This window comes from Camelus bactrianus, chromosome 1 (assembly GCF_048773025.1).
Source record: "Camelus bactrianus isolate YW-2024 breed Bactrian camel chromosome 1, ASM4877302v1, whole genome shotgun sequence".
Classification (NCBI taxonomy): Eukaryota; Metazoa; Chordata; class Mammalia; order Artiodactyla; family Camelidae; genus Camelus; species Camelus bactrianus.
Genome location: NC_133539.1, coordinates 64,309,822 through 64,336,239, shown reverse-complemented (window position 1 = coordinate 64,336,239; position 26,418 = coordinate 64,309,822). Strand labels below are relative to the sequence as shown.

The window sequence follows — 26,418 nt, the reverse complement described above, 5'->3', positions numbered from 1 at the left end:
GGACCGAGTGGAAGAAGCGATATTACTGTTGGGCACATATTTATTGCTCTAACTTGACTTCCTGAGGCTTGTCTGTTGGGGCATTCATTTTAATGGTGGGTAACAATGAGAAAGTGATTTGGCAGCAAGAACCCCGGACTCAGTCAAGATTCCTGAGTGGTGGGTCAAGCTTACCCATTAACCAGCCAAGTAGCTGTATGTAAGACATTTCACCTTATAAATTAGCTGTTGTCTCTGTAAACAGACAATGTTGAATTGGACCATTTCCAAATTCCTTTCAGCCTCTAAAATGGCATGATACTAGTTTATTCTACATATCAGAGCTTTATTCAAAAAACCCCAAGGGTTCCTAGGAGAAATACCCAGAGTACAACAAATGACTCAAATGATTATTTTTAAACAATTTAGAACTTTATTCAGCCACCATGTACCAGGTGCTATTTTAGGCACTTGGAATATATGGCTTGACTTTTTTAATCCTCGAAATAATCCTATGATGAAAATGTTATTATCGCTGATGTACAAAAAGCAAAAACAATTAAAAAAAACTGAGGAGTTTAAAAATGTTAAAGTAACTTTCCTACAATCATTTGCTTACTAAGTACTAAAATTAACAATAAAACCCAGGTATATCTGACTCTGAAGCCTTTTCTGTTGATGAATATGTCCTCTGAAAGTACTTGAAAACAGCTTTTGTCTTTTAAGAAGATAAACATTCTTCCTTACAAATTTCTTTAAGTTATTTTCTTGCTGAGCAAACTCTCTTAGTCAATGTCATGTAACTTCAGCTTCGCTGAAGAGGAAGATAACACATTTGGAAGTGGTGAAGTAAGAGTTAATAATGCTTGACTATAATTCTCAAAACATTCTGGCATAAAACTGGATTTGTTTATCAGACATAGCATTCTGCATAATCTGCCACACTTCCATGCCTTTGCTCAAACTAGTCCCTAGAATGTTCACCCCAGGTTTCTACTAGCCAACTCTTCCTAATCCTTCCCATAAAGCCTTGCTCAAATGTCATCTCTGCTCCCTAAGTCCCTAACACCCCCAGGAAGAATTAATTGTTCAGCTCGCTAGGTTTCCACCTGTATTAGTGTATAGATCACATCCCACTACAACTGTTTTCTTGTCAGGTCTCCCCTGCAGGACAGAGGTTCAAAGATGGGACTGTGTATTCATCTATGGATCCCCAGTGATGGATCACATAGTAGGACTTCAGAAATACTTATTTAATTGACCTGAATTATTCCACTTCTCCCAACAACGCTGCAGTAGGATAATGTAAGCATCCTCTTTGAGCTAATGTGCTCAGAAACTCTACAAACACAGGTTTCCATGACAACCAACCAACTAGGAGAAAGCCAACACTGTGATGCACGCCATGATTTTGAAACTCGCTGCCTGATTTTCATTAGACCCCCTTTGGTTTCTTCAGTCCCTGTTCAGTGGGACCAGGATCAGTTTCCAAGACTAATTTGCATATTGTTATTATCTGGCCTCTGTTGCTGTGTGTCCTTGTGTTTGCTGTAGCTGGGTTTCCTCCAGCAATGAGTAATGAGGGCATTAACTCAGGTGTCTCTGGAGCCCAGCTCAGTCCTGAATGAGGCAAAGCACTCTGGGCCAGGTACCCTCTGTGCTATTGCTCGCAGCCACCCGTGGAGCCAGCAATGGAGTGTGCAGCACAGTTCAGTGGAAATACAGTGGAGTGCCAAGATTTGGACTCATACCTGCACCAAGCGTGTTAGACCGGGACGGCAGCGGGGAGTTTCTTGGCTCAGGCAAGGTAACCTCTCTCTGTGCGGCATGATGTGGGGCGAGAGCAGATGCAGGAAGGTACCTTACGCCTCTTCTGCCAACTTATTCCCCTCTTGTAATTTTCAAAAGCCTGTATCTGTTTAGCACGATTTGGAGATGGCAGTAGATGCTCCTTCTTTTCCTCCCAGCCTTCCTCCCCTAATCTGCTTTTTGTTATAAAATTATTAAACAATCATTTACTGCCACAGGAAGCTCACAGGTTACTTTGTGATTTTGCTTAATGGGACAGTGACTTGACTTTGAGTCAAGAAACCCTGGGACTAAGGTGTAGAGCTGCTCTTCCTGGGTGACGTGAGCAAGTCGCTTTCCCTCTCTGAGTGCCACTGTCTCTCCCTTTCAGGTGGTGGGAGGATGTATCATATGTGTATCATTTCACAGGTTGCCAAGTCTCACACAAGCACATTCATTATAAATGTCAGAGCCCACCGCAAACTGTAAAGTGCTAAGCAGATATTGATTGTGATTTAAACTGCAAAGGTACAGTTTCAGGAAACTGGTCCGTTTTGTAGAGTGTTACGAGATGCCTTACAGGTTAAGTCAGATAAGTTTGTATTAACAAATGCTTCATATCTTCATTTCAAAGAAGTCTTTGCAATACTGCCATCGAGTCTGAAATTCCCATGCCAGTCACTGTTTTGAATAAAGGCAGTCAGAGATTATTTAAGGTGTAGATTTTGAATGTTTAAATCCCATTAAGAATTTTAAAATAAATATTAAGAAAATAAGAAATAGAAAAAAAGAGCATACCTAATTGTGGAAGAGGAAACTTTTATAAGCAAAACAAGAAACCCAGAAACCATAAAGAAGAAAGAAACATATTTAACTAGACATTTTTTTTTTCATCTAGCAGAAGTCAAGGTCAAAAGAAGAAAAGATTTAAAAAATAAAACTGTTTAAATGCATGCTAGATATAAAGAGGTAGCAAGTAGAGAAGAAAAATGCAAATCTCTTTTAGACGAAGGAAAATGTGTCTAATCTCACTAGTAATCAGGGAAATAGAAATTAAAACATCAATGAGATGCAATTTTAAAAAATGGATTGAAAATTTTATAATGTAAATTAATGTAAATATAACACCTATTGCTGGTGACGATTTGAGAAAATGGTTAGTCTCATATGTTGCTAATAGGAGAATGAATTATTTCATTTGGGGAAAAAAATATTACAGTATCTTTTCAAAACAAACATATCTTTTGATTCAGCAACCTAGCTTTTGGTTGCTTTGCTGAAAAAAAGAAATGCAAACACTAATATGTAAGGATGTCCTATATTGTAATTAAACTTGAATTGAATTAATATATTTATGGTGGCAAAAATTGGAGAAGAAACTCCTATTTTCCATAAATAAGAGAACATTTGAATAAATTATGGTTTATCATGGAATATCACACCACTGTTTTTAAGTATGATTTAGAATTATTTGTTTATAATGGTGGATGGCCATTATATATACATTGTAAGATGAAAAATATAATTTCTAGATTAATGTAAATAGAACAATTCTGTTTTGATAAAACAAAAGAATAAATACATAATTAAACCTCTGTATAAACTTCTATTTCTGTGCATCTTATAGAGTAAAAAGAGTGAAAAAATATGTTTGGCTGGTGATGACATTAATAAATAAAGAGATAGCTGTGTTCGAGATCTTGGTGCTTGAATTTGTCCTTTGGTGGATTCCTCTGTAGTAATAGCTGTTAATTAAGCCTTTAGAATGTATAACAATCACCTGTTATGAAACTGTTTAAAAAAGTGCAAATTCCTGTTATTACCCTGGATATTTTGATTTAATAGGTCAAGAGCTCAGGAATCTCAAGTAATTCTCTTACTGAAATATTTCCCTTTGGATTCTGGAGTCAAACCTAATGTTTTCTACAACCCTTCTCCCTATTCCTACACAGAAATTTCTAAATTTATTTTGGGTCTCCTTAAAGAAAGGTACACCTGAATTCCAAGTGAAGAAATGGCCATCATAAAGGAATTTTAAAAGAGAGACTGAAATTTGTCATAAAGGTACAAATGGAAAAAGTGCAGGACAAAGACAATATTTAAGTTGGGGGAAATAAGTGGAAACATCCTAGGGGGCATGTTCGATCAAATCATAGCACCGCATTTCCTTGAGACAAGTTGATCACCAGTAACAGAATCTTGTTAAGCTGGTTGAAGCAGAAGATGAGAACTTATGAGGATGCAGGGACGTCTTATGAACCTAAGATGGGAAGTGCGGGCAGGTCTCCCTAGGGCTCTGAATGGGAACAGGAAATGCTGTCAGGAACAGGTGACTGTCTCTGCTGGACTATGCATTGCTCACCTCTGTGTCTCACTGTGTATTTGGTTCACTCTTTCCCTCTCTTTCTCTGCGGAAGTTTTTTCCTCTGCTTGTCCATCCACAGGAATCAAGGGTGGTCACCCTGTTCCTACCTACACATCACTTCTCAGATCTCCTTCCTAATAGCGCATGACTAGCAGCTTCAAGCCTTTATTCCAGGATCCCAGGCAAAAAGATACGTTGCTATCACCCCTGTTGATGGATTGGCTTCCAATGGGTGTGGTGCCTTCTGTTGTAAGTAGCTGTGCCAGTGAAGGGAGAAAGCCACATGCAACAAACCAACTGTGGGCTGCCAGAGCTCTGAGCTCACCCAGTTCTCAGAGAAGAGGAGAGGGAGTGGAGTACTTGCCCCCAGACAGGTGAACTTCATTCCATACCTGTCAGAGACTAGGAAGAGGCTGGGAAGAGTAACCCAAGTTCCTGGATCCAGCCCCTGGTAAAGTCCCTCTGTTCTTTGTGTTCTTGGGTTCCATGAGCTACTGGTGAATATTTCTAATATATATCCCTTTTGTGATTAAGGCAGCCTAAACAGGTTTCTATTATCTTTGTACACAGCCTGACTGAGTAGTTTATCTGGCCAGTCAGTCCAACATTAATAGAGTTTGCATCTATAGGATTGACTCCAGTCTGCAACACATGCTCCCACATTTCCAGTGCCCAGAAAGTTTCTTATTAGTGTTTTAATGTTTTTTCATGCTTTATTGGTGGCCCTGGCAAAATGATAGAATTCTAAAAAGGTAGGACCTAAAGAAACAGATTTTAACCCCCACCCCCCGCCATTTGCAGCTGAGGAAAGTGAGTTCGGGGAGGAGAAAGGAGTGCCTAGAGTCACACAGTGAATGAGTCAGTGGTCCCTAGAAGCCCTGTCCTGCGATGTTCCCATGCTACTTCCTCGTTCAAGTCAGAGCTCCTCCCTTCAGTCTCTGTGCCCCCTCCCATCCACCGCCTATATCCCCCACTACAGGAAGAATAATTAAAGCAGCAACAGCCATATCAGTGGCAACAAACAGCAAATCTGATGAGTGCCTAATATGTACCAGGAACACAAGTACTTCAAATGCATGGTTTCATTTAATTCTCGCAGCAATAACATTGAACACACACACACATCTCACAGGTAAGGAAGCTGACTGTTAAAGTGTCAAGTAACAAACAGTGTCAGGGAACGCAAGTAGGAGTAGCGAGAAGGAAAATGTGACTTGACTAGATAAGACCTTCTGCCCAAAGTCCTCAGAATGTTCTGTATCTTTCCGCAGAACCCAGAGATGGTCTGTGATGATACACTCAGGTGATTGTGTGCATATGTCTTCCCAACAGCATGAAGCACATAAAAGAAGGACTGTATTCCCTCATGTTTGACATAAGCCGGGAAGCATGAGAGGCTTGCTGGCATCAAATTACATATTCTATTAAAGCAAAGATTTCTCAAAACCCAGCAACTAGAAATTTGATTTGGGGGCCTCATATTACATACGTCTATCAAATGACAAAGGTAAATGTTTGGGACACTGTCATTTGTTTCCTACTGTGGCTGAGCAGAATGTGGCAGATCTTTTATCGTCCTGGTGTCTACTTTCCCGTTTTTGTTCAAATGCTCAGAGTTCACCAGAAGGACAGTCATTCTTCACCTGACTCGTCAGCTAGACAGAAAGAAATTGCTACCATCAAAGGCAGGTTACTGGTCACTGTTAATATTTCTGGGATTTAAATTAGTCGGTGAAGAAACACACTCAGGAACTCAATATAAAAAAGCAAGAAAACAAATGTAACAAAGCCCTTCTCATCCTCACTCTCTAGCTCAAAGTGTCTCCATTCATTTAACTTTTCATTTTGAGGTCCTGTTTTCTAACCCTTTAGATATATATCGCCTTTCTTTGATTTGTCATCCAACACTTCATAACTCAAAATCTGTAGGATCTACAACCAGATAAAAAGCCAATCTTAGACCTGATATTTGCTGAGTGACTGAAACAGATGAGTAATAAAAGGGCTTTTTCAGTGGGGTTTGTTTAAAAGCCTCCACGTCTGCCTTACTGACATACATCCAGAACTTTACTGACTCTACTAACAGCTAGAATGCATCGCTCCTCTCACACGTTGGTTTGACTTTCTTCCCCAGCTATATGCTACTTTGAAAAGGGCTTTCTGCTAAGGAAATACTGCACACACAGTAGAATTTCACTTATGAGGAGCCAGAAACCCTGACTTTGTCACAAACCCACTTTATGACCTGAACAAGCTCCCTGTATCTTAGTTTCCTCTTCTCTAGATGAAGGAGCAAGTTTGAGACTAGACTACTTCAGTAGAATTGATGGCTTGACACAAATACTATTGCTCCCCATGACTAAAAATCTAATTCCGGAGTCAAGTTTTCAAAAATATACAACAGATACAGTGAGACAGACTTTACAGGTTGCTTCATAACTTAGCCTGGTGAATCTTAAGCAACGTAGCAGAACATTTTCCAGAAAGATGCTGTGGAGAACTGAGACTTAGAGAAGCTTTGGAGATATAAGTGATATTCAGTGAGATTCCAACTCAGAATGTGTTGCTGTATCATTTCGAAGACTAATTTTCTTTGAAAGGAAAATTTTAAATGGCTCTAAACAATGATGGCAAGAGAGATGGAAAGATACTAGGCTGTCATCATTAATCCGTCACAGTTGTCTTTCCTACACCACTCAGATGCAGAATTAGAGTCCTTCTAAACATAGTATTCAATATCATTCAATGTTTTCAGCTGATAATCAGTTTGCAAAGACGATTAAATCTACCTGGTATTCCTGAAGCCCTCCTTCTGAGATGTTTAGTAAGCCTTTACTTTTTCCTTTGTTATGACTTATGTCTAGCAAAGCAACTCTTTGCTCTCAGCGGAAATTCCATAGGTTTACTTCTTGTACAGCCAGAAGCTAATACAGAGTCCAACTAAGATTTCTGCTCTTACCTGTCGCAAATCATACACACTTAAGACAATGGAGATAACAGACAAGATGATGATGGCCACAGAGTATTCGATGTAACCTTGAGACAGCCACAAAGTTAGGGTAAAGGCTTGAAACACGTAGAATGGATTTAAAACCTGTAGGTGCAAAAACAGTGTGTGGGTCACTTACATGGACCTTAATGGCAGTCAAGATGACGTCATTTCTTGATAGATTTTTTTTCCAATTTTTCCAACATACAACAATTGAATTCACTTAGAACTCCATTAATTTCAGTGAAGACAATGTCAAGCACACAGAATGTGACATAGCAGAAGCAAATGTATCTTAATCACTCAGAGTCATGCTAATAAATTGATCATTCTTATTTATTTTGAATTTTCAAAAATATTTTACCAATAACAAATTTCTAACAATTTACCTTTTTAAGCAGATTTACCCATAATGGAGGGGAAACAGGATTCAGACTCTTTTTAAAATAAACTTCAGTTTTGGAATTTTATTGCAGGTTTCTTCTTCATGTAATCACATACTGCAAACGTAGTCAGGTTGTACACTAAAAATTCAAGATTCCGCTTTTATCCAGGTCATTCGTTTAAAAATAACATACTCTCATGTCTCAGGTTTAACCAAGACCCTCTGAGAGTCAGTCAAGCCAACATGGGCCTCCCCTTGAGTGAGGAGGGCTAGTCTTATCCAGGGAAGAGAAAAGTCTCGCCCAAAGCTGCAGGGAGAGTATGGGCAGAATGTATCACCAGCCCCAAAGCTGGTCACCCTTGCAGGTATTTTTGATCTCTAAATAATTTATTCAACTTTTTAAAATTCCCTAAAGGTCTCTATTTTGGTCCCACTGACTTAATAATAACAGAGAGGGCAAACCCGAGGGAGCTAGAGATGGTTCCGTGACTTACCCACGTAGCATGGATTAAAGAGTCCACCTGAACAAAGCAAGGATGCTTTTCTTGGTGAAGGGCTCTGTATAATTATTATGAACTAGATGAAGCAGTACCTAAAGTCAGTGCCACTCTTTCCTACCTCTACTTCTTGTCATTCTCTAATATATTAAATACATTTCTATCTTCGTCCTAAAAATGAACTGACATCCAGTTAATAAGCTAATAGGACATATCTTAAAATTTTCCTAAATCCTTGGATGTATTTTATATGTTAAAAAAAAAGCTCATGTTCCTTAATGTTTTTATTATTTCCATTGCAACACACTTCTCTTACAAATTATAGCTCTTCTCTCTACTTGGCATAAACTGCTTTAACTGTAGATAATACGTTTATGATAATATGATTTTGAGTTTGTATAAATGCAGTAGAAAATTGGTTAAATACTTCTTGTAGGAGAAACAAACCTATCCTAATTAATTTAGTTCCCTTGTTCAAGATTCTTTTGAAATCAAATGTGAAGAAGTAGTTTTACTTGTTTTTTGTTTTTTTCTACTAAAGGCCTAATAAATAAGTGCCGGAAAATATGAGCACTTCTTTAAAAGTAGACCAGACTGGCACTTGAGAGAGTCTTTGGTAATTTGAAAATGTACTTGAGGGAAGGAGTTTAAAAAGCGGCCTGCTTTGTAATGGTAGGAGAGATCGTGCATACATGGACGCATGGAGTATATGGGGCATCTCAGAACCTTCCAGTCAATTTTGCTGTGAACCTAAAACTGCTCTTAAAAAAAAAAAAGTCTAATAAAAATGCATTTTTAAAAAATGACCATGCTAAAAACCAAAATGGCCATCTTTGTGGGTGGAAATAGACTAGAAATGTGCAGCACTGATTGATCCGTCTGCTCGGTTTCACACAAGGACTGGAGGGCAATGGTTAGGAGCTCAATGCTAAGGGGAATTAAAGTCCCATCAGTGGCAGGGGACACAAAGCCGGCTTGCTGAAGGAAACAGCAGTAACGATGGGTTTCCCCTGTCCCAGAGGCTGAGGAAAGTAACAACCAGCCAGGGTTCACCAGCAGAGGGCGGCATAGGAGAGACAAGTTTGTGGTGCAGCTGTGACCTCGGCCAGGCCTCAAGTTGGCTCAGGGTCTGCATCCTTAGGGACAGAGCTCAAACCTCCAATACTGGCCCCAGTTCTGAACTGGGGACCCATGGGGACCACTAAGAGGCAAACGCAGAGTCGCCAAGGAGGGGGCATGAGCACAGAGAGAAAGAGAAAAATGGAGGAAGGGAAAGTCCCACCCACGGCGAGGTTAGCAAGAATAATAGCTTCAAAGCTCACAAGAAAATAAAAGACAAACAAATAAATTAAAAACCCCACTAACAGAGGAAGAAGTCACCTTCAAGAAAATGGATATAATAGAGCAACATGAAAAAGACCAAAATATTACTTCTTAAATCCTCAGAGGTCGTGAGTAACAATACTCCCCAAGTCCCGCCCGCTACACCTACCACCAAAAATTGAAGAAAACAAAACAAACAGGAGATTATAAAATGGGAATCGTCCCTCATACTGGGAAGAGAATTGTAAAGTGAGTTTGAATTTGAGACAAGTGGCTATGAAAAAGGACCAGTTAGAAATCCTGGAATAAATATATATATAAGAAGTAATATTTTTAAAACCTCAGCAGGCAAGAAAAGAATAAACTAAAAATGGGAAAATTGTTGCCAAATAATAAAGTTGCATGAAATACAGATTTTTTTCCTCTTCAAAGTATTCATGTGTTTAAGATTTCCCTGAATACTAGGAAGTAAAAAGTAAAAAACAGAAGGTTTTTTTTGTTTTGTTTTGTTTTTTTTGCAAAAATAAAAACAGTTACCTGTTTAACAAGCAGCTTCCATATGGGTTGTATGTCCACCTCAATGGCATTGGGCCCGCACACTAACCTTCTGCAGGAGATTGATCATCTATTAGTGTCACACCTACAAGCTTGTCAGTAAGCGAGTACAAGGTACGCTAAGCAGAAGTCCCTTCTCTACACTTTAGGGACTTTGTACCTTCAGTCAAAAATTAATGTGCCATTCTTAAAATACTAACATATTTTTAAATGAAAGTACATGATGGACAATGTTGTTTTTCTGGTTAAACGATATCTTAAGTACAATACAACCAAGGATCAAAATGAAGTTAGAAAGGCATCTGAGTTTCTTAAAATCATTTGATTATACTCTAAGAACAGCTAAAAAGACACAGATACAAAGATGTTCCCAGAATTCTCAAGCATTCTGGATTGCTCTTGAGGTTGGAGATTGTATCTATCTTACCTTGGTATCTCCAGCACCCAGGACAGGTTGTTAGTGTATGAACTCAATGAATATTTGAAGGAATGAGCCAATGAACTGGAAGATGGTATATGGTCTTTATGGCTAACACCTTGTAAATCTACACATATGTACATTACAGTAAGAAGCCCTCATGTTTGCACAGCAGTTTATAATTTATAAAGTTCTTACAAAAGATTCTGTCATTTGATCATAGTCCAGAGGAAAGAACTGATATCCCCACTTTGCCAATGGGAAGAACTATTGTCAGTGTGGGTGTTTTGACAAAGGTGCATATATCTAATATTAATCACAATATAACTTTTAAGCAGAGATGACAATGTCAGAACCCACATTTAACCATTTATATGCACTTTCTCCTTTACTCATCACATTATCCTTAGGAGATTTATATTATCATCTTTATTATAAAGAAAACTGCAGTTCAGACAAACTAAGTAACTTTCTCAGAGTTTCAGAGCTAGGAAGAGGCAGAGCCAGGCTTCCCACCATGGTCTCTATGACTCCAGTTCACACTCTGCCTCAGTAAGGACCAACGGTGAAAAGCTGCAGGACGGATCTTTGGTCCAGGGTATGACAGGGAGCTGAGCTCAAGTTTGTCTGACTTCTCTGCCATGCTATTCCAAATGCATTTATTGTTTGAAGGTCAGCGAGGACTCAAATCAAGGTCTTCTGACTCCATGCGTGAAATCACTGTGGCTCAAAGATGTTGAGAAGCAGTGAGGTCAAACAGCATGTGCTGCTGTGTTAGGGACTTCAGAAATCCCTAAACCTCACACCAGGAAGGGGTCATAACTCAAACCCCACTTTGGTGGGTAGGATTTTTTTTCCAGAATCTGCGGAAATAACCTATTTTTGTCAAGTCTCAGAACTCCTCAGAATCCTGTACTTGGTTCAATCTCTCTCTCCCTCTCTCTCCCCCAGTCTCTCTCCTTGGCATCCCCTCCCCAGGTCCTTCACTTTGCTAATGCCTACTTAGCCGCTGAGAACCACTTCTGATAATAGATCCTAGTGGTTGAGAAATTCAAGATCCAACACATCCAAATTTGAGTTCTGAGTTCAGCTAATCCTTTGTACTTCCTCCTCCCTCTGCCTGGAGCCAGCTTCCCCCACATGTTTCCATGACTACTTCCACTCTTCATTCAGGCCTCTGTTCAGGTAACATCTTAATGGAGGCTTCCTGAACAATTCTATCTAAAATAGCTACCCTGACCACCCAACTCAGATTCTCTTTCGCTCCTTAACCGATATCATTTTTCTTTATAGGGTGTTTGATAATCTGAAGTTACACCGTATTATTTACACGTTAACAAGCATGCAAACAATAGAGTGGATCCTCCGCTATAATATAAGCTTCTAGAGGGCACTGGTACATCCTGAATGCCTGAAACAGGGTCTAATACACAAAATGCACTTGAGAAACTTTTTGTTGAATGAATGAATGGATGAATGAGGTGTGAGCTCCCATTCCCTTAGCTATAAAATGGAATACCTCACAGTACATGCTTTATGAAATTGCTATCAGTAGCATATGGTATAACTATGTAAAGCATTTAGCACAAGTGCCTAGAACATGACAAGTTCTTAATAAATGGCAACTGTAGTTGAAGTCCCGCTTATCCCCACAGGCACGATCAAATATTTTTCTTGCCTCCAACAACCCTTCATTTCTTTTTTTTTTTTTTTAACATTTTTTATTGATTTATACTCATTTTACAATGTTGTGTCACATTTCAGTGTAGAGCACAATTTTTCAGTTACACATGAACATATATATATTCATTGTCACATTTTTTTCTCTGTGAGCTACCGTAAGATCTTGTATATATTTCCCTGTACTATACAGTATAATCTTGTTTATCAATTCTACATTTTGAAGTCCCAGTCTATCCCTTCCCACCCCCCACCCCCTTGGCAGCCACAAGTTTGTATTCTATGCCTGTGAGTCTGTTTCTGTTTTGTATTTATGGTTTTTTTTTTGTTTTTTTTTTAGATTCCACATATGAGCAATCTCATATAGTACTTTTCTTTCTCTTTCTGGCTTACTTCACTTAGACTGACATTCTCCAGGAACATCCATGTTGCTGCAAATGGTGTTATATTGTTGGTTTTTATGGCTGAATAGTATTCCATTATATAAATATACCACATCTTCTTTATTCAATCATCCATTGATGGACAAAACCTTCATTTCTTAATAATAGCATGTACCTCTTTGAATTGTAACATATGTCCCTCCCCTCAAATTTCCTAGACCCTCTTTAATGGCAGAGATGGAGCTTTCTCAACTTTTGTTTTTTTCTGGCATCTAAGGGCACAGTATTTGACACAGAGAATGTTCCCTAAATAATGGAAATAATTAATGAGGACCTTTGTGACCCATGACTAGAATGCCCTTTCCCCTAACAAGGCTGAAACCCTGTGTACAGAACTACAGGAGCACACAGGCTATGAAAGGCAATTTAGAAAGGCCAACAGGCACATGAAAAGATGTTTAACATTGCTAATTATTATGGAAATGCAAATAAAATCCACCATGAGGTATCACCTCACACTAGACAGAATGCCATCATAAAGAATCTACAAATAATAAATGCTGGAGAGGGTGTGGAGGAAAGGAAACCCTCCTACACTGTTGGTGGGAATGTAAATTGGTACAGTCACTATGAATAACAGTTTGGAGGTTCCTTAAAAAACTAAAAATAGAGTTACTCTATGATCCAGCAATCTCACTCCTGGTCATATACCCAAAGAAAATACTAATTCAAAGAGACATGGACCTCAGAGTTCACAGCAGCACTATTTACAATAGCCAAGACATGGAAGCAACCTAAATGTCCATTGACAGACAAATGGATAAAGAAGATGTGGTGTATATATATGATGGACTACTGCTGAGCCATAAGAATGAAATAATGCCATTTGCAGCAACATGGATGAACCTTGAGAATACCATACTAAGTGAAGTAAATTAGACAGAGAAAGACAAATATATGATATCACTTATATGTGGAATCTAAAAAAATAATACAAATGAATTTATTTACAGACATGAAACAGACTCACAGACACAGAAAACAAACTTATGGTTACCACAGGGGAAAGGGGGGAGGGGAGGAATGGAGTTGGAATTTGAGATTAACAGATATACACTGCTATATGTAAAACAGATAAACAACAGGACCTACTGTAAAGCATGGGAAATGATATTTAACTTCTGGTAATAACCTATAATGGAAAAGAGTCTAAAAAAGACTGCATATTTACAAAAAAAGTATATATATACACATTTATATATATATATATATATATATATATATATATATATATATATATATATATATATATATATATATATAACTGAGTCACTTTGCTGTACACCTGAAGCATTGTAAATCAACTAGACTTCAAAAAAAAAATAAAAATTAAAAACAAAACAAAACAAAACAAAACAAAAGAAAGGAGCAAGTCAAGTGCCCTATGCTCTTTGCCTTTCCTTGTCTGGTGAGATGGTTTCTGATGTTATTGTTAAGGGAGAGAGGCTCAGGTCTCACGAGGACTGAGATGCCGCGGATTCATACTTCCCTGTCTATGATCCTCTTTAGGGTCATGTTTGACCACAGACTGGCATGCCCTGGCTGCTTCATCTTTTCCACTATGTCTTGCCAAAAAGTACTGTGTGTTGAGGGATCATGTACTCATCTCAAATTCAGTGCAAGCCAAGCAGACTGTCCGGGACATTGACCAATGGCTGAGCAACCACTGGAATATGAGGCTTGAAGCTGGGTCACGTGAGCAAAGTTCAAGGAATGAAGGACAGGACATGCTCTGACTTTAAAAATTTGACGAGCTGGCAGAGAAACGAGATCCTGAAATTATTCCTTGTGGTCTCCAAAACTAAATAGTCTGAATGAGATTAGGTAGACTTACCTCATAATCAGAACTATTCATTAAGGGAATCATTGCTATGGAGGTAGAAGGTCCCTCTCCAGAAGAGATCGAAGAATTTCTTGACAGGAAGGTTATGGGGGCATTTCTGCACTGGCCGTGAGCTAGACTTGAAGGAGCACTGAGGTTTCTTGCAACCATGAGATATTGGTAAATCTGCTGGAAGGTATTTATTCCTGAAAAACCAGGCATGGATGACTGGGAATGTTTTCTTTGGGGATGGTCTGTATCTCTTTTCAATTTGATTATTTGTTCATTCATTCATTCATTCATTCATCAATTTATTCACCAAATAATTGTTGAGAGTATATTGTATGCTAGGCCATTTAGGCTCCAGATGGTGAAGACTATAGGCAGGAGGATCATGTCAGAATCACTGATAAGCTTTTTCAAATTGCATGTGACCACTCTGCTTCCATTTTTCTTTTAAATTGAAGTACAGTTGATTCATAATGTTGTGTTAGTTTCAGGTATACAGCAAAGTGATTCAATTATATATATATCCTTTTTCAGATTCTTTTCTATTATAGGTTATTGCCAGATATTGAATAGAGTTCCCTGTGCTATACAGTAGGTCCTTGTTTTTTATCCCTTTTATATGTAGTAGTGTGTATATGTTAATCCCAAACTCCTCTTTCCCCTTTGGTAATCATAGTTTGTTTTGTATGTCTCTGTCTACTTCAATTCTTTATAAGCTACCAATTGAGTCCTTGGCAGAGAAAATGATTTATAGTTTTCCAAACAGTTAATGCTAAGCCAGGGGGTTCTGGCATGACCCACTTCCATGAATTTTGGAATTTTTAGGGAGCAGGTTTATTAGAGTTTGAAAAAAGTCCCCAGGTGATTCTGCTAGTTAGTCTTTCACTCCCCTAATGCACCCACTTTATAAAGGAAGGGAGACCTAAGAAATTTTCAGATGCCTGGAAATGGCATCCAGTTGCTGGGGTTTGCAGAATGTAACAGGTATGCTGGTCTTAGAGCCCTCACATTAAATAATAATAACAAAGTTCGCATGTTTTGAGAAATCGCTTTCTGGGAGAAAAATCCCTATTTTAACAGTGCTTGAAGCTGCTTCTATACTTTGATGAAACATTTATATAGAGAAGGCTCGATTTACAAATGACAAAGTCATTTTAGGTTTTCATATCAGTCCTCACCTGTGACCTGTCCATTTCTTTCACTCCCTAAAGCACATTTTCAGATAGCCTCAAAGAAAATCAAACTCTTGTAGGATTTCATGTTGTACATGTGAGCTAAGTGAGGCACTTCTGGTCATCTTTTTGGGGGAAGTGCCCAGAGTATTCCCAGACAGGAGGATGCAGAAGGTAGAGGAGCAGGAGGGTTTCTGGGTGGGGGTGGGGGGAGGGGGAGAAACCCCAGGCAGCATCTCACCAGGGAGACCCAGGACTCAGGCTAACTTGTGCTGCCATAAGGTTTTGCTCCGAAACAAGGCATTGGAGTTAAATGACTTTATACTTTCAGTGGCCCCAGAGCCATAGAACCAAGGGTTATATTTTAAAGTAAGTTGCTGACTTCTAACCAAATGCTAAGATTTGAGACAAACTTACTGGTTTCCAGAAAAATTAGTGAGGCCAGACTCCTCTACTTCAACCCACCCTTCCTAACTCTTTTCCAAAGAATTGATCTGATGGGCGAGCGTCTACATTTGGGCTATTTTCTAGGGCTGCAGCTTTCCAAGGGGATAAGTGTCACAGTACATAGCCATGACTTCTTTTCTGACTTCTGCTCCCCACAAGACGTGAGGAGAAAGAGAAGAGGGTTTCACAGAAGTCCGAATCTCTTTCACTCTTTCCTGCTGTGAATGGAAAAATACTGCAAACCGTATAAGTAAACAAAGAATGCTGAAGCCATCAAGTCATCAGCCGCCGCCACACCCCAGGGAAGACAAGCCTGCAGCCCGGCCTCTGCAGCCACTCACAGTGGTGCCCTCTGAGGGGACTCAAAAGAAGAAAGGATAAGATACTGGTACTAGATAGCTAAGTGCTTGTAAAAGGAATGAATTCAGTGAGCCCAAATGTTTGCTTCCTCCCATACAAAGAAAAGCACTAAATTCTTTAACTTGAGATGCCTGGTTTTCTTTAGATAACAAGTAATCTTTTATTGTTCCAACTACCTGGACTTTGTTGTAAAGCTCCTATATATCCTAGCTCCTCCCCTACCTCTTGGGAGCCATCCCTCAGAGCGATCTGAGAGGCTGTCATCCTGGCTCGAGTCCTCCTGCCAAATAAAACATGACTCTTAACTTTTAGGCTTCGCATTTATTTTAGTTGACACTGCCTTCCTCTTACTTCTTTTTTTCTCTTCTTCTGGAACAGCCTCCACCAGCTTGGAGCTTAGCACTGATGGAAAATCCACCCTCCTCTGCTGTTTGTCCCCCAGATGATTTCTGTCTTCTCGTAACAACAGACATGACTTTTGCCCCATGGTGTGACAAGCGTTGAGAATTAAGTTTGGTCCTGTGGAATCACTGAGCTAATTGTGAGCACCTCTTCACAGCTCCATGGTCAGTGACGTCACATTGAAATCAGCCATAGTTGGATCATTCCCATCATAGAAATTGGAAAACCATATCCATCAACACTTTTTTCCTTCCCGAGTTCTGGGTTACCAGCAAGGTGGCTGGTCTGGAACCTACCCCCAGTCAGGAGGTACCTGGACTTGTACTGCCAGAAAGTTCCCCTTCTCTTTTCAGGAAGCTAAACAAAAGAGGCAGGAGCAGGGTGGGCTGAGTGGAAAGAAGATGAAGAGTCATCCCAAAACTGTCCTAATACACTGAGGTATCACCTCACACCAGTGAGAATGGCCATCATTCAGAAGTCCACAAATGATATATGCTGGAGAGGGTGTAGAGAAAAGAGAACTCTCCTACAATGTTGGTAGGAAAATAGTTTAGTGCAGCCATTATGGAAAACAGTATGAAGGTTCCTTAAAAAACTTAAAATTACCTTATGATCCAGCAATCCCACTTCTTAGTATATATCTGGAGGGAACTCTAATTCAAAAAGACACATGCACCCCAATATTCTTGGTAGCACTATATACAATAGCCAGACATGGAAGCAACCTAAATGTTCATCAGCAAATCACTGGATAAAGAAGTTGTGATACACACACACACACACATATATACACACAATGGAATACTATTCAGCCATAAAAAAGAACGAAATAATGCCATTTGCAGCGAAATGGATGATCCTGGATATTGTCATTTTAAGTGAAGTAAGCCAGAAAGAGAAAGACAAATATTATGTGGCAGGGAACCTCTGGAATAATTTGCCTGCTTTCTTCCTGATGCCCTCTGGTGATTTAAGGGACAAGTTATCACTCTTGATGCCTTAATTTGCTTTTTGCAACAGAAAAATGAGAATTACATACGTCTGTGCATTTTCTCTTCGGCTGCTAGGAAGCCTAAAAGAGGATATATTTAGACTCTTGTGGCTTTTCATAATTAGAGGTTTTTTTATGTATTTCCCTTTCTTTATTTCTTATATTGGGTCCTTGCTTTTCATGCCAGCAAGCTTAAATTCATTGAGGAAATTGGTAAGATATTACTCAACCAACTAATCAATCACATTAAATTTTTGAAAAAAGTCTTCAGTCTTCCACTAAAAAACAAGGAGGAAGACTGGGTGCAGGGGGCAGATGTTCCACATTCTACTTACTCTCTTTACTCTCCAAATAGAAAAACTCAGAAAATAAAACATGACTTTATGTTTCTAAGTAGATTATCCCCTCTATTCTTCATATTTGGGAAACTATACCCTTTGTCTTGCTTATTAGATTGTCAAGTTCTTTATTGTGTGGACCGGATCTAAATTTAATTATGTATGATGCTTATTAAAGCTTGGCACTTGAGATATAAGAACAAACATGAGGTGGCTACACTGATGGGAAATCTTTCCTGTGGAAATGGTTTCCTAGGCAGAGTACACCTACTCTGATACATTTATCAACTCTATTTCCTAAATCAATCAATCCTTTCAATGTCTTGTGCTTAATGTTATTAAACCAATATGTTTTTAATGACTTTGAAAACTTTTTCTGTTTCAATGTATTAAGCATTGCATCTGAAATCTTATATAATGGTACCATTTCTAAGGCATTTTGTAATACTGTCATCGTCTAGATGCCTGGTTCATTTTTCATACTGTTCAGAGGGAAAACTTGAAAACAATAACAGATCAGTAACTCTCAGGCTTGGTGTGAATACAGATCACGGGGGTGTTTGCTAAAAATGCAGAATTTCTTCTCTCACCACTCCCCCTAGTTTCTACCCACTAAATCAGAATTATGGAATAGGACCCAAGAGCCTGTCTTTTAAGTACCAGATTGCTTCGTAGCTTGAGAATTTGTATTTTTCACTAACTGTGAAGAAGGTCAGGCAGATCCTTCTTCTTGTCCTTAAATTGGGCAAGAGATGAAGGTGATTAATAAGATTCTTGGGAAGTCTTGCGATGGTTGACTTGGCAGACTCACTAGGATTTATCATTTCAAACTTATAGATGACAGAAGCAGGGACTCTAGATCACGTGAGTTAATGAGTAGTCTATTTCCAGTGCTACTATTTCACTATTACTCCCTAATCTGTGTGCATCTACAGTTCTCACAACTGTACCACTTACCCTTGTCCGTCTTTCCCACTAGCCAGTCAATGTCTCTGGGATGATGACTAAGTCTTATTTATCCTTAGCTCCCTACCGCCTTGCAAAATGCCTGGAATATTTGAGGAGTTTAGTTAACAGATCAATGAGTGCATTTATTTATTCATTCATTCCACAAATATCTATTGAGTTTCTACCATGAATTGGGCACTGTTCTAGGTGCTGTAAATACAGTGGTGAATAACACAATTAACTGAACAGACAAAATTCTCATCTCCAGGGCTGGTTCTCCGTAGTAAGATGCAGCCATTATATTGTCTTTCTCCAAGGATTTAGAGAATTAAGATGCTGCTGTTTATGAAATGACTCAAGATCTTTTTAAGGAAAGAAAAAAGACAACACAGAGAATACTGCTCTACAGTCCTGAGAGAAAATATCCAATGTAATTTGATTGCATTTTTTTACTCTTTTCTTTTTAATAAGCTTGTCTAAGATGAGAATAATTTAAGACTATCTCTCTGACGCTGGTAAATGAACTGGGGTTATTGAAGTTGATGAAGCATTATGTCAACAATTCACTGATCATAAGCTATTTGAAATTTCAGTTCTGCTGGCGGAGTTTTCTCGGGGGGTACCACAAAAACCTACCTGACCTCTTGTTCTTCACTAGTCAGACCCAGCCCAAACGTATGATGGATGTCATGGCAGGAGTTGCTATCTTCGAGCAACCTAGGATGTGGTCAGGACAGGAACCGCACTTCAGTTCATGCTACTCAACCAATCGCTGTTCTTCCCTTATATCCCGATGAGCACTGAGAAAAAACTCGGACTTACCCAACTTTCTGAAACCTCTTCTCCAAGTTGTCCCAAACATACCTGATTTTCTGCACTTGGATACAACGCAGCTGCAATTACAAATGCAATAGAACAGATGTCACTCACAGAGTAAAGCCCATCAGGGGAGGTGAGGGTTGTTTAATCCAGGTCCCCACGTGGCTCTCACTTTCCTTGAGACAAGGCTGTAATTCCCAGATTTTCAGAACTTCCATTTAATAAATATTATTATTATTATTATTTTTAGCAAAGACATGCCATAACATTGCACTCTTAAAATCACTTACTTTTAATTCTGGCTTTAATACGGCTTGGTTTATGACAGAGTGGCAGTCAGCCACCACGGGTTCCTCTGGGTTCTTGCTTATAGGGAACTTCAGCATGGATAAGTAGAGGCAGATTACCTTCTTCCTTGTATATCTTTGAAATTCATCCTAGAGAAGACAGTCCAGCCCATGATATTCTCCAGTGTTATTCAATAAAGCCCTCAGTCAACCAAGTACCTACCAAGTGCTAGACCAGTGGTTCCCGAAGTTTGGGCTACAAGAAAGCAGCGTCAACATTCTCTCGGAACTTTCTGGAAATGCAGATTCTCAGCCTCACCCTAAACCTACTGAATCACACATTCTGGGGTGGGGCCAGCAGTCTGTGTTTTAAGGAGCCCGCCAGGTATTTCTGATTTGCACTAAAATTTGAGAACCCCTGTACTAGGGAATAAGGAGAAAGATACACTTTGCGAGAAAGTTTGAAACCAGAAGAGTTTCTGGCTATCTTAAAATGACATCTAGATGTTTAAAATATATAATTTCCCTCAAAATACATATTTTTGGAAAATTTGAACAAACATTCCCGTGTTGTGTCTTTAAGAGCTATAACACTGACACCCCTGCTCGGGTAATGGCGAAGAGCGCTCACAACTAGCCTGTCAGGGTAGAAATTTCTCCAGGCTGACGTGGAGGAACTGTCCTTCGTTCCTGGGTCGAAGTAAGAGATGGGAAATAGATAGCAGAGATGGTTTCCCCATGTTTTATTTGGAGACAGGGAAACACTTTTTCTTTTTTTTTTTTTTTGGAGGGGAGGATAATTAGGTTTATTTAAATATTTATTTTAATATTTATTTTTTAATGGAGGTACTGGGGGTTGAACCCAGGACTTGATGCATGCTAAGCACATCCTCTACCACTGAGCTATACCTTCCCCCCAGGAAACACTCAAATAGAGGGAGATCCACTCTGGAATGCTGGCCAGTCACAAGGTGTGGCACAGATGTGACACAGAAGGGTACGCACCGTTGTCCTTAGCAAAACAGTGTCTGCTTCTTGCAAGGGGCACGGGATGCAGGAGGCCCACACCCTCCACTGGGGCTTCCAGTAGAACACCAGCAGAAGGGCTCCACACGTCAGCACAGAGGTTAGGAGGCAGAGGGCTCTGCGTAGATTTCTGGTCTGGTAACCAAACACCTCCTGGAGATTAAATAAAAGATCACTCTTTTTTCCCCCCACATAAACACATCGTTTTGTTCCAAGACACAAACTTTAGAGGCAGGGGTGTTAGCTGGTGGAGAAATCTGGTTTTGGCTGGTTGAATCAAATTGATTGCTTACAGCTGTCAGCTGATAGCATAAAAAAACAAGGAAGGACCTATTTTGCTACCCTGACATGTGGGACTAAAACGTCAGACAGCAGGAGCAAGGAGTGGGCAGACTTATCTGGTTCTAAATACTGGTAAGCATCACCTCAGATTTCTATAAAATACCTCATGTTTTGGACCAGATTTACCTTAGATATGAGGTTTTTAAAAAATTATTAATATGAATTTCCTGGAGGAAGATAAAATTATGACTGATATGATCCATACTTATATATCTTTTTTTAAATTGAAGTATAGTCAGTTTACAATGTTGTGTCCATTTCTGGTGTACAGCATAGTGTTTCAATCAGACATTAAATACATATATTCATTTTCATATTCTTTTTCATTATAGGTTACTACACGATACTGAATATAGTCCCCTGTGCTATACAAAAGAAATTTGTTGTTTACCTATTTTATATATAGTAGTTAGTATTTGCAAATCTACAGTTCTCAATTTATCCCTACCCACCCGTTGTACCCCCGGTAACCAGAAGTTTATTTTCTATGTCTGTGAGTCTGTTTCTGTTTTATAGATAAGCTTATTTGCTTCTTTTTCTTCCTTTTTTTTTAGAGTCCACATATGAATGATATCAGAAGGTATTTTTGTTTCTCTTCCCGGCTTACTTCACTTAGAATGATGATCTCCAGGTCCATCCATGTTGCAGCAAATGGCATTGTTTTCTTTTTTATGGCTGAGTACATACTTACATATCTTCCTTTATTCAAATTCAGATTTGTTTTATAATATATGATTGAGAAGGACTGAAAGTGTAAGTGTACTATTTTCTAACACAGTAGGATGATATAAATTAAGAGATTATCTGTGGGCATGAAAGACTTTCAAAAGACAACTTATAGGTATTTACCCTGAGATTTACCTGCTGAAAATATTTCCAGTTCTAATAATAGATTAGTTAACATTTGTTATGAGTTAAGACTTGAGATGTGGATGTGGTTTTAGGGGAAGACAAATAGGCAATTTGCTTAATTAAATCTAATTTATAGTTTCCATCCTCTACAATGAAATAAATTCATAGTATTGCTTTTTAAATGTCAAAAATAGGAGTTTTAGAGTATTTAGATGACCCAGAGGGCTCCTGAATATGAATGACATTGTTACTCTACCCTTTGAATCAGTAATTCCACACTCAAAAATATACCCTAAGGATAGAGGTTTTTACTGAGTTTCTATAACACTTTAAGTGATGGAATTGCCTGAACTTTATGCCAGTTTAGATCATGTAATAATAAATCTCTTGGCTTAGTTCTATGGAAAATTTTTTTGATCTTCAATGTGATCATTTTCATTAGTATTTTCTAATAAAGAACTCTGTGGTAGATCAAGATTTTAATTAACAGTTGTTGAAAGTAATCCTTAAACGTATTGAAAAGTTCACAGGCTTAAGAAGCAAAGACATACGTTTGAGTCACCACTCTGCTAGTTATCAACTATGTGACCTTAGGCAAATCATTTCACGTCTAGAGAATCCCAATTTACTCTTCTACTGATTAGAAATATGTGCCTTCCAGGGTTACTTGTGCTCAAATGAGATGATGTCCCTTCAGTGCTCAGCAAAATAATTACAATGTTAAGAGTTCCTTCCCACTGTTCCTCAGCACTATCACCTGGGGAAAAAAATGATCATTAAGTTTAGTGATGCAGCCACTCTGTTTGGAGATTACTCATGATAAGATTTAAATGTAACTTAGAAACATGTTCAGTGTGATTTTAAGCATATTTTCAGTTGGATCTCCTTTCTCTCTTCATATCTTTCCTCTAGTTTTGTAAACCTGTTTTGGTTTTATTTGTGAATTACAGATTTATTAGACTTAAATAAAAAGTATATGCCAGTTCACATATTATGTCATTAATATGCATTATCTTCCTAAGTTATTTACAAAGGCTTATTGCCAAAGCCCAAGTGTATGCAAAATAGAAACAGAATGGTTTGGAATTTTAGTCTGGCTTGTAGCTGAAATGAGAATGTTTGTAAATGATTTCCCATTTTTCTGTTTACTTACACACAGCAATGACATTGGTAATCATAATTCTGGTTCCCCTTCTGTTCTTTTCCATACAACAATTTTTTTTTATTAAAAAAGGAACTCACAATGCTATCATGACTGCAAAGAAATTACTATAGCTACCTACTGCTAATAACCTTATAAATTGGAGTAATTCTTTGGGGAAAATAAGGGGACAAATTGTATTTAGAGTTATAAAGATATTTCTATCCCTTGAATCAGTAATTCCATACTCAAAAATATAACCTAAGGAAATAATACAGAAAGTGGAAAGTGATGTATATAAAGATATTCAGTGCAGCATTATCTGTAATAGTGAAGTTATTAGAAGAAATAAATAATAGCTAATGGTTCAATAAGATGTGAGTCAAAACAATGGGCTATTGTGCAGCCATTAAAAACAAAATGTATGAAGTCAATGTGGACGCTATGGGACATTATACTATATAGTGTAAAGTGAAGAAAAGAACAAAGAATAGACAGAATAGATGGAAAACAAATAACATTATAAACTTTCACTCAATATCAGTAATTATTTTAAATGTAAATAGCCCTAATTCTATGATTCAAAGCAAAGATTGTCAGACTCGATAATAAAAGAAGGTCCACTATATGCTCTATACAAGAGACACACCTTATATAAATACAAAGAAGCAGAGAGATTAAAAGGATAAAGAAGGGGGAAATACAGCATGCGAAGACTAATGAAAGAAAATCAGCATAGCTATATTAATATCAGACAAAACAGACTTTAAGGAAAGAAGTATTATGAGAAAAAGAAAGACATTTCATAAGCTAAAAGATCCACTCAACAGAGAGATGTAACAATCTTAAATTTTTGTGCACCTATAAACATGATTTCAAAATTTATAAAGAAAAATTGATAGAACTTAAATTCACTCTCATTAGAGATTTTAACACATAAGGAAGGAAATAATAAAGAAAACAAATGAATGAAATAGAAAGCAGACGTACCATAGAGAAACTCAATAATGCCAAATTTTTACTCTGAAAGGTTAATAAAATTGATAAGCTCAAATAAATCTGAATGTTTTTATGGTTATTAAAGAAAATTAATGTGTAACTAAAAGCCTTTCTACAAAAAAACAAAAACAAAAATAAAACAAAACTTCAAGCTCAAATGGCTTGTGAATCTTTTCAAATATTTAAGGTAGAAGTGATATCAATCTTTCACAAACTCTTTTAAAAATAGAGGAGGTGGGAATGCTCCCAATGAGCTTTACGAGGCCAGCACATTCAGCTACCAAAGTCTGATAGGTATGTTACAGGAAAGGAAAATTATAGGCTAAGATCTGTCAGAAACATGGATGGAATAATCTTGAAATACACTATTTAACCAAATCAGTGATATATGAAAAAGGCAATGCATTATTACTAAATGGAGTTTATTCTAGGATTACAAAGATTTGAAAATCAATCAATGTAAATCATTGCATTTTGGTATGTTAACATTCAGGAGGCAAATCATAAGGTGATCTCAGTAGATACAGAGAAACTTTCATAAAACTGAACACCAATACATTTTTTTTTAAAAAAAGAAAGAAACCTTTCAGCAAACTAGTGATAGATAGGAACATCATTCAGCTAGCATCATGCTTAATGATGAAATATTGAACAACTCCCCTCTTGAGATCACAAGCAAAATAAGATTATCAACAATCGCCACTAATATCCACTGTAGTACCAGAAGTCTTAACCAGTGTAATAAGGCAAGAACAAGAAATAAAGTTTAAAATAATTGGAAAATGAAAAGTAACAATACTATATTATATACTTGCAAGTTGATAAGTGAGTGGGTCTTAAATATTCTCACCACACATACAAAAAAAGTAATTACATGAGGTGTTGGAGGATTTAGCTAACACTATGGTGGTAATCATTTTACAATATTCAAGTATATCTAGTCAACATGTTGTATATCTTAAACTTACAAAATGTTATGTCAATTATATCTCAATAAAGTTGGGGGAAAAGAAGTAAAACTCTCTTTATGAGCAGACAATGTGATTATGTACATAAAGTCAAAAGAATGTACAAATTATTAGAATTAATAAGTGAATTTATCAAGGCTGCTGGATCAATATAGAAAATATATGGATTTCTACATATACAGTCAATATAGAAAAATGAGCTGTATTTGTATGTACTGGTAATGAACAATTAGAGAATAAAGTTAAATATTATTTGTAATAAGTACCATCAAAGGAAAAAAAATCAATTACCTTGTAATAGTTCTAACAAAATTGTGAAAGACCTCTAAGTTAAAAACTACATATTATTGCTGAGAGCAAAGATCTAAATAAATGGAGAAGTATATTCAGTTTGAGGATTAGTCATTAGCAATCCCATTTAACTAACTGGTGATAGAAGTCATTGAAGTACACTTAAGAACAGTGCACTTTTACTGAGACCACTGTATTTATATATGTGAATTGTTTTTATTAGACACTGTTCCAAGCAGGTGGAAGTTACCTTAATTACTTTAATAGGATTGCATTGAGAAAGAGATGATGGCAGCAAAATTTGAGAAAGGAATGAAAAAAGAAAGGGATTTCTATGAGAAAAAAAGAAGGGATTTATATGGGAAATAGGCAGTTTGGTGAAATGGGAAAACAGTAGCTGCCTCCTAGTGTGGATGATTGGGAAGTGCTGACATACACTGGAGCAGAGATGAAACCACATTCCTAATAACCAAGATAAATTTCTGTGAAAGATGCCGTTTGTGGCTGGGGACAGCTCAATCAAAATATCAACAGTTTTCTTCCTTATCTGTTAAAAAATAGGTAAGTAGATAGATAGTAGATGGATAAATGACAGACAGATAGAGAGATAGATGATGGATAGATATTAAAGAACTTGTAAATGTCAGAGTAACTTTCAGAAATGTGTAGCTCCAAGAGCAGAGATGAGTAGAAGCAATGTGTTTGCTTACTTGATAAACTGGCCTCATAAAACTTGATAAAATTCCTTTCTATCATTTCTTAGTTTTCCCAGAGTTTATGCA

The 26,418-nt window shown here is 37.8% G+C and overlaps 1 protein-coding gene across 1 annotated transcript in view; it reads right to left on the bottom strand.

Annotated features, from left to right (window-relative positions):
* ATP13A5 (ATPase 13A5) overlaps positions 1 to 26,418 on the bottom strand; it is a 99,621-nt gene that overhangs the window by 62,041 nt on the left and 11,162 nt on the right. The window contains exons 2-7 of the mRNA XM_010959264.3: positions 21,023 to 21,196; positions 20,021 to 20,167; positions 19,734 to 19,804; positions 19,548 to 19,628; positions 9,864 to 9,933; positions 7,092 to 7,226 (exon numbers count right to left, since the gene is read on the bottom strand). Of these exons, the coding sequence (XP_010957566.2) occupies positions 7,092 to 7,226; positions 9,864 to 9,933; positions 19,548 to 19,628; positions 19,734 to 19,804; positions 20,021 to 20,167; positions 21,023 to 21,196 (678 nt within the window). The remainder of the gene's footprint in view (positions 1 to 7,091; positions 7,227 to 9,863; positions 9,934 to 19,547; positions 19,629 to 19,733; positions 19,805 to 20,020; positions 20,168 to 21,022; positions 21,197 to 26,418) is intronic.